This window comes from Aquarana catesbeiana, linkage group LG12 (genome assembly GCF_042186555.1).
Source record: "Aquarana catesbeiana isolate 2022-GZ linkage group LG12, ASM4218655v1, whole genome shotgun sequence".
Classification (NCBI taxonomy): Eukaryota; Metazoa; Chordata; class Amphibia; order Anura; family Ranidae; genus Aquarana; species Aquarana catesbeiana.
In genome coordinates, this window is record NC_133335.1 from 80,230,878 (window position 1) to 80,244,032 (window position 13,155).

At 41.7% G+C, this 13,155-nt stretch overlaps 1 protein-coding gene across 1 annotated transcript in view; it reads right to left on the reverse strand.

The window, feature by feature from the left end:
• Window positions 1-4,607: 4,607 nt before the first annotated feature.
• LOC141114445 (proton channel OTOP2-like) overlaps window positions 4,608-13,155 on the reverse strand; it is a 133,307-nt gene continuing 124,759 nt past the window's right edge. The window contains exon 6 of the mRNA XM_073608119.1: window positions 4,608-5,534. Within this exon, the coding sequence (XP_073464220.1) occupies window positions 5,364-5,534 (171 nt within the window). The 3' untranslated portion in view covers window positions 4,608-5,363. The remainder of the gene's footprint in view (window positions 5,535-13,155) is intronic.

Consider the following 13,155-nt stretch of genomic DNA (forward strand, 5'->3'; position numbering starts at 1 on the left):
TATTACATTGTCCAATACCTGGCTTATGCACATCACAGCAGAAGCTGACCACATATCTTTTTATTGCAGCTAAACGGACGATAGCGCAAGCCTGGATAACCCCAAGCCTAGCCTTCCAGGGTTTGAATCTGATCTTCCTATAGCACGCATTCCTGGCAAACAAGGCTCATAAAATGGTGGCCGCTGCAGAAAATACCAGCTGGGCCCTGGAAACATCAAGCAAGTGTACATATTCGCCAGCACACCATGGATCAACAATCACCGTTCAAAAGTTTGTTTATTGCAGAGATCGCATCACAGAGAAAAGTGCAATGTTTCAGAGCTGTGCAGGACCCCTGCCTGACGAAGCGGTTCTGCATGGCTCCGAAACGTTGCACTTGTCTGTGATGTGATCTCGCTTTCCAGTGGTTGAAGACACGTATGGCCGCCATGATGCTTCATGAACGAATGTCCAGTATTGTGAATGATTTACATGCCAAATTCATCAAAGGTTTGGGAACCATGGACCTCTTCTTAGGAGTTCCCCTCACTCCAATCCACTTTTTGGTCCTGCCTAAATTCTTCCTTTGAGCCTCCAGAGTCTGAGTTAACCCTTGCTCCCCCCCCCCCCTTACCCATGTCCCTCTTTCCCCGTTTCCCTGTTTTTCTGCTTCCCACACCTAGTCCCTAGCTGTTCCTGTTCAAACTGTCACAACCTATGGGGTGGGTTGTAGGAGAACAGCCCCCCCCACCCCCGGTGATGGCATGTAGATTTTGGGGACATGCTGTTTTTATTTCTCAGTATCAGCCCCTAATTTCAGATTTATGTCATTCTGGTTAGCGCAACTATGATCTTTATTGTTCATTTGTTAGGTTTACCCATTTTTTGCCCATTTGTGGGCAATTTACAAGCTTGCTTTTTTTTAATCTCATGTTTATTCTTAAAAGCAATAAACATATTGAAACAGAAAAATTGACACATATTCACCAGCTACAATGTGGCACTGTTTTCAGCATTTGCTCAGGTATAGCGACGTGTTTTATTGAGCCTGCAAATAGGCAAGATTTTAAAGCCCAACTCTGGGCAAAAAAAAAAAAAAAGTTTTCCCATGCAATGGGGCTGTGCCTGCACTGCATGGGCCAACTGTTGGTTTGTAAAGAGTGAATATCCATCTGCGCAATCTCATGAAAGAAAGTGGAGTAAAAAAAAAAAAAATTTTGAATAAATTTGACTTGACTTCTTCAGTAGGGGTGACAACCTACTGAAGTCGTCAATGCTTTGACGATACGCGTCTAAGGGACGGAGCCTGCACATTGACATTACATCGTGGCCATTCTGAGAAATTGTGTCTGAAATCTGTTTTCAGCCATTTATGTGAGTTTTATACCTTACCTTTTTGATATATTATTAAAAACATTTTAAACGGAGAGCACTAGATTCTACCTTCCTTCTTTTGCATATCCATCATATCTAGTGAGATGATCTGGGTTTTTATCCCATGGGAATAAGCGATTTGAAGGAGGAAAGTGATTACCAGCACCACGTCAGCCTTTTCTGATTTGACTCAGATGTGAGGTGAGCAGCCTGTGAGACAGGTGGAGGAAAGCACAAGCATTTTGGATTTTTGTACCGTTGATTGATTTTTTGAATTCACTTCAATCAGTCACAGATATTGTTCTCATATCCAATGTATTTTTTCTACATGTATATTTTTATAAATTTTCAATAAATTCATACTTTTTATACTTAATGTTTTGGTCTGTCTATTAAAGACCCTAAGGGGTTCTCTCCACCGTGCCCTTGGCACCAGGTGTTTTTGCAATATGAACTTTTAGCAATATATGTTTGATTACCATTTTTAGTTACACTTTTATTATTATTGATGTTTTTATATAGCGCAGCACTGACTATCAACTGCTGGTTTGGTCTAGGGGTGGGGAAAGAGCTTGTAGTCACCTGGTTCTTCGTTCCACTGGAAAACGGCGCTCCTCCATGGTCCAGCCTTGGATTGTTCCTGGTCTATGGAGCATGCTCTGGGCTTGATGACAACAGGAACAGTCCACAATTCAAGACCTCTGGAGCACGGGGGTCCTGGACCAGTCTGGTGCTGCGAGAATCGGAGAATTAGGTAAGTAAATCTCCTTTCTCCTCTCCCCTAGGCAAATATGAGCAGTTGACCCATGCAGTGCAAACACAGCCCCACTGCATTGGAACTTTGCACAGAGTTGGGCTTTAACCTTCTCTGGAGGTTTGATGGGGTTATTAACTTAGCTGTCCAACGCCACTTAATATTCGTAGTAAAATAAGGAACCTTGACAAATGAATTTTACTGAAAGGTTATGGTTCATTCAAAAAAAGAATTATATATATATATATATATATATATATATATATATATATATATATATATATATATATATATATATATTACACTTTGCTACAATGTAAAGTAGTGAGTGTACAGCTTGTATAACAGTGTAAATTTGCTGTCCCCTCAAAATAACTCACACAGACATCAATGTCTAAACCACTGGCAACAAAGGTGAGTACACCCCTAAGTGCAAATGTCCAAATTGGGCCCAATTAGCCATTTTCCCTTCCCGGTGTCATGTGACTTGTTAGTGTTACAAGGTCTCAGGTGTGAATGGGAAGCAGGTGTGTTAAATTTGGTGTTATCGCTCTCACTCTCTCTTACTGGTCACTGGAAGTTCAACATGGCATTTCATGGCAAAGAACTCTTTGAGGATCCGAAAATAAAGAATTGTTGCTCTACATAAAGATGGCCTAGGCTATAAGAAGATTGCCAAGACCCTGAAACTGAGCTGCAGCACAGTGGCCAAGACCATACAGCGGTTTAACAGGACAGGTTCCACTCAGAACAGGCCTCACCATGGTCGACCAAAGAAGTTGAGTGCACATGCTCAGCGTCATATCCGGAGGTTGTCTTTGGGAAATAGACGTATGAGTGCTGCCAGCATTGCTGCAGGGATTGAAGGGGTCAACCTGTCAGTGTTCAGACCATACACCGCACACTGCATCAAATTGGCCTGCATGGCTGTCATCCCAGAAGGAAGCCTCTTCTAAAGATGATGCACAAGAAAGCCTGCAAACAGTTTGCTGAAGACAAGCAGACTAAGGACATGGTTCCAGTAATCTATGTCCTGTGGTCTGATGAGACCAAGATAAACTTATTTGGTTCAGATGGTGTCAAACGTGTGGCGGCAAACAGGTGAGGAATACAAAGACAAGTGTGTCTTGCCTACAGTCAAGAATGGTGTTGGAAGTGTTATGGTCTGGGGCTTCATGAGTGCTGCCGGCACTGGGGAGCTACAGTTCATTGAGGGAACCATGAATGTCAACATGTACTGTGACATACTGAAGCAGAGCATGATGCCCTCCCTTCGGAGACTGGGCTGCAGGGTAATATTCCAACATGATCATGACCCCAAACACACCTCCAAGTCGACCACTGCCTTGCTAAAGAAGCTGAGGGTAAAGGTGATGGACTGGTCAAGCATGTCTCCAGACCTAAACCCTATTGAGCATCTGTGGGGCATCCTCAAATGGAAGGTGGAGGAACGCAAGGTCTCTAACATCCACCAGCTCTGTGATGTCATCATGGAGGAGTGGAAGAGGACTCCAGTGGCAACCTGTGAAGCGTTGGTGAAATCAATGGCCAAGAGGGTTAAGGCAGTGCTGGAAAATAATGGTGGCTACACAAAATATTGTCACTTTGGGCCCAATATGGGCATTTTCACTTAGGGGTGTACTCACTTTTGTTGCCAGTGGTTTAGACATTAATGGCTGTGTGTTGAGTTATTTTGAGGGGACAGCAAATTTACACTGTTATACAAGCTGTACACTCGCTACTTTACATTGTAGGAAAGTGTAATATGAAAAGATTTAATAAAATATTTACGAAAATGTGAGGGGTGTAATATATATATATACACATACACACACACACACACACACACACACACAATGTCAAATTTATTATTACTACTTTTGAAATGCTCAAATTTTCTGACAAAGGCTAAATCTGCCTATAAAGGTTTTCTAGTCATCTTCCAGAATCTTTTTCTCCCTATACAGCAATTCATCTGAAGGATATTCATCCATAAATCCAATTTACAGATGGATTTTTGAGAAAAACATTAGCCCGTTTTTTTTTTTTATAGGACTTTGGGTTTATTTATTAACAAGAAGTAGAGCCAAATCTCATTTAGCTGTAGTTCTCCTGTGGATCACAGTAGTGCAGTACGTTTTGCACGCTTGTGACCAGGCTGAAGTCCTCTGTCTGACATCACAGAGCCGGTCCAGGCTGGGGCAAAATTGCAACAATAAAAGTGAGCCGCGGAGAGCCCGAGCCAGCCCACTCCTGCCCCCTCCACAGCCCAGCTCTCCAGTGTGCGCGATGGGGGGAGGGTGTAGAGCAGAGAGCTAGTGACCGACAGTCACCAGCTCTCTGCGGGGTTTGATCGCTTGGTTCTCTATCTTAGAGCCAGTGGGGGACTGATGTTGTATCCAGCTAGGCAAGTACGATTTTAAAAAAATATACATATATTTTTTTTTAATAAGAAGGATTCCCATACTTCTCTTTTGAATAAAATTCTTTATTTCAAGGTTTTTAAGTACATATACTCAATAAAAAGGTAAACCATAACAAATAAGTTTAAACAGCAAGGACTGTTGTCTCAAATACGTACATAATCTAACAGTGCAATAATTGTTTTTGTAATAAATTAGTGAGGGTAGGGTGCCCTCTATTAAAATATATACAACGTATTACAATATATGAAACTTAATGACTACTATATTCTATATAAACCCCCCACCCCTCAAAAAAAAAAAAAAAAAAAAAAAACTGACTATACTGTATAAAAACCTTTAATTTAAGTACACATTACTTTATTAAAACCCAAGTATATGGGTTGCATAAAGTATGCAAAAAAATAAAAATCTGTATTTTTCCCCAATAATACACTGTGTTAAACATTATAGGCACTGAAATTGATGTTACAGTTAACATTTGAGTAATTGTTGTGGAAAATATTAGAAATCAAACCTAACTATTAATCATTGATCCTATTGATACAATACAACAAAAAGTCAATTTAGTAGGACTATTCTAAATATAGTCACAGTGTTTATTGGTACAATACTGAGTGAATAGGCAAAACATTTGTCGGAGTATTACACTTTAAAAACACTCCTCTACTTTAGACCAATCCCACTGAAAGAACTCACTGGTAAAGCCCATTATAAGAATAGCCAGTTGAGACTATCGTGTTGCAAAAAACAAAACAAAAAAAGTGTGCAAAGTGTTTGCTAAAAAAACCAAAAAGTTGTATTCCAACCAGCAGAAAATATTGTAGACCTTCTAGGCCATGCTATATAGTTCCAGCAGACTGGCAGCAGAGTGCATCCGGTAAAAAATTCCAAAAGGAAGGCAAACATTGGTAATTATAGCCCACATAGAAAATCCATAAAAATTCACCTCCAGTCCTGTGTCAAACCTTATTCGGGCTCCAAAGGCTGGCATAATCCAGAACTGTAGAAAAATAATAATAGGCATGTCAATAAATAACTCAGCTCTATAGGCATTGGCTGCAATAAAAAGTCATGTATGGTAACATCATCATGTTGGCAAGTCTGCACGATTGTTCTCAAAGAATATTACCACTTTAACAAACTAGGTTAATGAAAAAATAAACTATTCCTAATTGATAAGAATACATTAGGGTATATTAGTTATCTCATTAACCCATTCCTCTCTTGAAGGGCATGGTCTTCCATCTTTTGGGATGGTAATGATAGTGGAGCAGTTAGTAGGACTACACAAGAAAACTTTCATCAGTGTTTTTCCTTCACTGTAATGTGGAGGTGTATTGTGTCTATTGGGGATATTTTTCCTTGCCCCATCACTACCATTCAAGAAATGGGGGCCCTAGGACAAGGCGGCACAGACCGCAATAAAAACTGAAAATTGAATTCAAATACTTAACGTAATTTTCCTTTCCTGACAGCTCCATGTCAGCACAGCTGGGAACTAACTAGCCAAAACAGGGGAGGGATAATGCTACACACTCCATTCTGACTAAAAAAAAAAAAAACAGAAGCCCCGATGTCTCTGCCAAACTCAACTGTCATTAAGCCATAAATATGAATATTTTGGTGTCCACGTAGCTGCCTTGCAGATAGTTTCAGACACTCGGCCTGCTGCCACTCTCAAGGTCGAGATCCTTCAAGTGAAGGGTGCCGTGATTCTCCTAGCACGGCCAACCCTTTCAACTTGTAGGCCAAGGAGATGAGCTTTACCAACCAAGAGGCAATAATCTTGCTGGAAGCCGAAAAAACATTATGTGTTCCAGCTAGAATGACAAACATATGCTCCGATTTCCTGATGGCAGAAGTTGCCTTGATTAAACATTTTAAAGCTTGGCCCACATCCAATGGGCTGGGAACGTAGGAGGACAACCTCTTGTGTGATGTGGACTCTGAAGGTCAGTTCAGGCACAAAATTTGAGCATTGGCATGAGTACCACCCTGTCTGGGAAGTACGCAAGTATGGGTTCTATAAATCCCAAGGAAACCAATGCTGACTCTTCTGGCTGATGTTATTGCCACCAGTAAAGCAGTTTTCAGTGAGAGGTACCACAGGGTGATTGAAGCCATCTGACGGAACAACGTCCAACAACAGCAATGGGAGATCCCATTTCAGAAACAATTCAAGGTTCCAACCAAATTGCATCTTGAAAAACCGTATAATAATTAGGTGTTGGATGCCCACTGTATGCCAGTAAAGGCAGAGATAGCGGAAATGTGTGCCTATAGCATACTTACGCATAGACCTAAATCAAGTCACGCCTGCAGGCATTTCAGAACAGACTTCTGAAGAGTCCAGTGTAAAATCTTGATGAGCAATAATACTGGGAATTTATGCCATATTCTACTATAGGCATTGTTAGCACTGTCCTTTCTTGTTTTCGTAAGAGTACTTACAATCTTCACCGAGCATTCAAAATCCATTAGCCTCTGCCTCTCTAGACTCAGGCCATCAGACTGAACCTGTTGGATGCTGGATGAATGGGTCTCTGGAGAAGATTTGATCTTACATACAGAGGGAGTCAACCTTGACATCTATAATGATGAGCAAAGGGTACCAAGGCCCCTTTGGCCAATCTGGGATCATCACCAGAACTGTCACCTTCCCCGCTACAGCCTCAGCTGGAAGCTGAGAATCAGAGGGAGCAGCAGAAAGGCATAAGCTGTCTTGGAGATCCACTCTGCAGTCAGCACCTCCACCCCGATTGCTTGCGGATTCTGGGCCCTGGAATGGAACTTCAGCAACTTGGTGTTGACTGGGGATGGGAGCATTCTACCTCTGGAAGAAAAATACCAAGCTAGGTTAGTTCTCGAAATACTCACAGTAGTCTGGACCATTCATTGTCGTCCAGACTTGTCATCTTGTCCTGGACAAATAGATTGCCTGAAGAAGATTCTTCTGACCAGGCACATAGGCCGCAGATAGCTGCAGAAGATTGACTTGGGCATATTCTAGAATTGGATAAACCTTGGAGAGACTGAGCCTTGTTAGCAGATGTAGGCCATAGTCGTTGCGCTGTCCAACTTTACCAGGACAGGCTTACCCTGGAACATTGCAGATGATTTAGTTTCTTCAACCACAAGTTTAGGCCACTGGTCCAGAAACCTGACTTGAACAGGAGCAAGAGTTCAACTGAGCCTACCTGAGCTGCTGGAGCGACGCGATTTCTTTGGCTCAATCTGAGATGTGAAGGATGAAAGATCTCCAAATATGGCCTAAAATGCTTGCCTTAATGGACCACGTGTCATTTACCAAAGCCGTACCTATGTCCACAGAGGAGCCACATAGTGCCCCTAAGGCATGTATTTGGGAGGCACAATCCCAAAATAACAGAAAGCATCCCGACATGGAACTCTTTACTGACTTTTTGATTTATGCATTGGCTTTCCAGTTTTTTCCTGGACTCCCAGCCAGAAATGCAGATGCTAACCTCTCTTCAGTGAGAGCGAGCGTGGAAACTGACTCTTGAGTTGTTCAGTCTCCTTTAACTTAGCAGACATTCATTTTGAGGCAGGAAGCCAAACTGACCACTATTAAATTTAGGCTTCCATGATCAAGAAAAATGCAGTGATAACATTTGTCCTTGAAGGCCACAACATCTTCTGATGGTAAGGACATGTATATGGCCAATGCCACAAGGAACACACACTCACCAGAGGGGTGATCCCAACCCCTGGACATCTTTCAGTTCAAAAGGGCATAACTTTCACATCCTGCTGTAACAACACACTCCAATCTTGTAGAACGAGCACTTGATCCATCCAACATTAGGGAATTGTCAAGATGTCCTCTGGAGGTACTTCAAATACTTCCAAATTTTCATTTCTATTTAAAGGCATTTCCAATTTTCCAATCTTACCAGTCTGGACAAAGGTCGTCCTCTTCCTGTTCAGAAGAGACTGAAGAGGATTGATTTTCTTGAGAAAGCCCTGAATAGAAGGCTGGACATTGCCAGAATAGATGGCCCTTGCAGAAGATGAATTCAGCAATTCCTTTAGAGTGTCTTGACCATATGCTTAATTGTGACAACTTGGCCACCATCATCTTAATCACAGCCTGCCTGAACAAAGTAGGAATCACATGTTCATTCACCTCTACTTGGGAAAAATCTGACAAGGGTTAATTTGCCTAAGGAGGTTCTGAGACTACTCATTGGCACCATATATAACCCGTCACAGAGTGAGTGGAAACGACTCCTTTAGAGTGTATTGACCACATGCTTAATGAATGTGATAACCGGTTAGGTGTCGTCATCTTTATCCTTGGTTGCTTGAACAAGGCAACATTCTTGCAGTCATGCTCGTCTGTCTTCTGTTTGGAAGAATATAAAGTAGATTTCTTGCGTGGGAAGGCTTGAGACTGCTCGGTAACCCTTTCACAGGGTGAGTGGAAACACTCCTTTAGAGTGTATTGACCACAGGCTTATATGAATGTGACAACCTGTTAGGTGTTGTCATCCTTGTTCAAGCAACCAAGACTAAAGCAGAATTATGCAGCCATGTCCATCCGGAAATTCAGAATATGGGCTTTTTCACCTGGTATGGCAGTTAAGGCAGCGTCTCATTGCCAGAGCAGATAACCCTTTCAAATGGTTAGCAGAAAACACTCCTTTAGAGTGTATTAACAATGTGTTTATTGAATGTGACAACCTTATCCACGGCTGCTTGAGCCAGTGGGATACATACTGTCATGGCCATTCGTGTATTCCTCTTATAGAGTCAGAATAGGGATGTTTTGCTGGGGAAGGCTCCCTGCCAGAGAATTCAACCCCTTCACAGGGTAAGTGGGAATAACTCCTTTAACTGTGTTGGCCACTTGTTTAACATACATGACAACCTGTTAGGTATCATCATCCTCATCGCTGGTTGCTTAATCAAAGCAAGACTCACTCACACAGTCATGTTCCTCCACATCTTCCCTTTTAGAGAATCTGAAGAGGCTGATTTGCCTGGGAAGGCTATTAGACTGGTCATTGCTAGAACATATAACCATATAAAAGGAAGACTCATACAGCCATATTCATCCACGTCTTCTTTATTGAAGAGCCTGAAGAGGGCTGTTTTGCTCTGAGACTTGTAATTACCAATAGAAAATCTTTCCACAGGGTTTTGCATGCCATTTTACAAACCAGCCCATAAAAATAATTAAATGCAGTAAAATAGTTTGCTTAGTAAAAAACCCTAACCACTGCTAGAGGGGGACTGAAGCCTCCATCTACAGCCCTGATTCACCAGGTGGTTAATGAGCTAAACATTGCCCTGCCAGGAATCAGGACATAATGAAAGAGTTTGTTTACACAGCAATAAAAAAGGTAGGAATTTTCAACAGAATTACAATAATATTCTGCAATGTATACAAACCAAAGGAATTGTAGACATAAACATGCTTCTCCCCCTTTTTTTTTTATTGAAAAAAACTGGAGAGCACATAAAAATATAAAAGGATATCCCATATCTCAACAGGCTAAGGCTGGCTCCAGTAATCATCCACAGGTGACTCCTCTACCTTCTCTGAAAATGCTGGTCTTTTGAGGGGTTTGGCGCAATGGCACAATAGTAAAGCAAACATGAGAAGCCACCAATGGGTTATTGCCATGTGTGAACAGTCAAAGTGTTACTTTGTGTACTTGTTATGCAGAGTACTCCCTGTGGAGGAGCTCAGGCTATGCATGGAGGCTGCAGGAAGCAAGCCACCACAATACCCAGCAATTCTGCATTCATTTGGATATTAAGCATTTTTCAAATTTAGCTCACCCAATCTCCGTCATCGGACCATAATCACAGCGTGAGTGCATAGGGGAAACTCTGCCAACACCGCTGCTCACTTAACATGGACCCAGCGGACCCCAGACAAGGCTGTTAGCCCTGACAAAAGCCACCCCAAGGACCAGCAGCGAGGCTTCCTGGATTATGGGTCATTTAGCCAAGACACCAGAGACTGCGTCCAGTCTAATCCACACATGGACAGACGGACGGCCAGCCAGCCCTTTAGACCAGCCAGGTAGAGGAGCACACCTAGGTCCTGCACATGAGGGAAAAAAAAAAAGAAAAGAAGAACGCCAAGGCTGTAGGTGGGGTCAAATTTAGCGGAGCCTATAGCCAGCTGTGCTGACATGGAGCCGTCAGGAAAATGGTTAGAAGTTCTAATCCTTCCCCATTCTACTAACAGTGTGTTTTTGTCACAGTTCTTATCAGAGAGGTTTTCTATTACCATGTGCCCTGATAGAAAGTGAGGGGATCTCCCTCTAATATAGATACAGACAGTAAAGACTTTAAAGCAGAATTCCAGCCAAAAATAAGAAACACGTATTAGGATATAAAAAGATAAAATACCAAATCCAGATTTGGTATTCCATCCAGGAATTCAGATTTAGACCAGGGATTTCCTAAGCAGTACTTTTATTCTATCACTAGATGTCCAGCATCATTCAGGCCTCTCTTTCTCAGCCCAAGTCACCCTGGACCCACCCCACACCTTTTTTATAGGCCATTAGTTGAGACTGAACCAGCTGATATTAATTTGCACTGACAAGGGACAGGATTGCTTTTTAATTACTGATAGATTTCAGCTGGTGTCTTGGCTTTCCATTCCTTTTTGCACCTCCCTTTCTTCAGGTGTTCAGTACTTTTTCCCAGTGTCATTCCATTTTATTACACATAACTTAATTTCTGAACTTATTTGTTTTGGTTTCTTTGTATGTGTGGATTGCATGGGTTGTTACCGACATGTGGTGAAAATTTCATGTCAATAGCACCTTTAGAAATATATTTACTTAGCAAAATGGTGACATGTTCAATACTTATTTTACCCACTGTATCTCATGACAGGAATTATCTAGTATTTTTTCTGAACAGCAATTTAAAAAGACAGAACCTTGTGTAATGAGGTCCCATAGTAAAACTTCCCTCCATTTTCACCTGTTGATCTTGCCAGTAACACACCTCCTGTCCCCACTCTGGATGAAGGAGCACAGTAGGTACCTTTGGACAGCAGCACTCTGGGGGAAGGGAGTGTTAGATGTACAAGCAGATTTAGATATACTAACAGATTGAATCCATACTCACACAGCAATTATAACTAGACATGTGCAATTAATTTCAGTCTGAATATAAATTCGGACTAATTCTTGGTTATTCGGATGTATCCGAATCTCCGAATGAAAAAGTAACAAATAGTAACGAATTTAGTTTAAATTTGTTAAAATTTGTTTTGTTTATTCATTTTCTATTGAATTCCAACAATTAGAATTCAGATTGGCTAAAAAACGATCGACCGATTTGAATTCTATGTGAAGAAATAGCTGGTTGTTAAGCAGCAGGCTGGGAAGCTGGCTGTCGCGTCCTTAACAACCATGAGTCATCTGTCAGCGGGCTTCTCCACTGACAGATGAATGTAAAGAAAAGAATGCCGGCAATAGAAAAATGTTTTAAAAAATATGGCCACTCGGTTACGTCACTCAGTGGCACTGCCCCTTTCTGACATTAGGTGAAAAAAAAAAAAATTTGTCATTTAAAAAAACAAATAAAAATGCCCCTTTAAGAGCTATGGGCGGAAGTGACGTTTTGATGTCGCTTCCGCCCTGCATTGTTATGGAGATGGGTGGGGGGCCATCTTCCCCTCACTCGTCTCTATGCCCAGCAAGGGTGAAGATTCAATTGCCTCCGCTGCCGACGGCTGCGGTAAGCGGCTGAGGGCACCGGAGTGCAGCGGGACAGGGGGGGCCCCTCTACCCCCGCCAAGTGATCTTGCGACAAATCCGCCGCGGAGACCACTTTTATCTTAAACCGGACCGCTCACTAAAGAGGATACCGGGGTTATGGCAGCTAGCTGCTGCCATAACAATGATATGCCTCTTCAAACAGCTGACATATAACGACAGTGGGTGGTCCAGAAGCAGTTAATGACCAGGCCTTTTGCGTGATACGGCAATGTGTTGCTTTAACTGACAATTGCGTGGTCATGCGACGCTGTACCCAAACAAAATTGACGTCCTTTTTTCCCAAAAATAGAACCTTCTTTTGGTGGTATTTGGTCATCTCTGTGGTTTTTATTACTATAAAACAACAAAAAGCGTAAATTAAAAAAAAAAAAAAAAGATTTTTTTACTTTCTGCTATAATACATATCCAGTAAAAAAAAAAAAAAAAAAAAAAAAAAAAATCTAATTTCTTCATCAATTTAGGCCAATATGCATTCTGCTACATATTTTTGGTAAAAAAAAAAAAAATCCCAATAAAGTGTAAATTGATTGGTTTGTGCAAAAGTTATTGCGTCTACAAACTATGGGATAGATTTATGGAATTTTTTTTTTTTTTTTTTTTTACACTAATAATGGCGGCGATCAGCGATTTTTAGCGGGACTGCAGCAGACAAATCTGGCACTAAGTGACACCAATAGTGATTAGTGCTAAAAAATGCACTATCAATGTACGAATGATACTGGCAGGGAAGGGGTTAACATCAGGGGCGATCAAAGGGTTGAATGTGTTCCCTGGGAGTGCTAACTGTGTGGGGGTTGCTCTGACTGCATGAAGACAGAGAGCCATGTTCCTGCTTAACAGAAAACT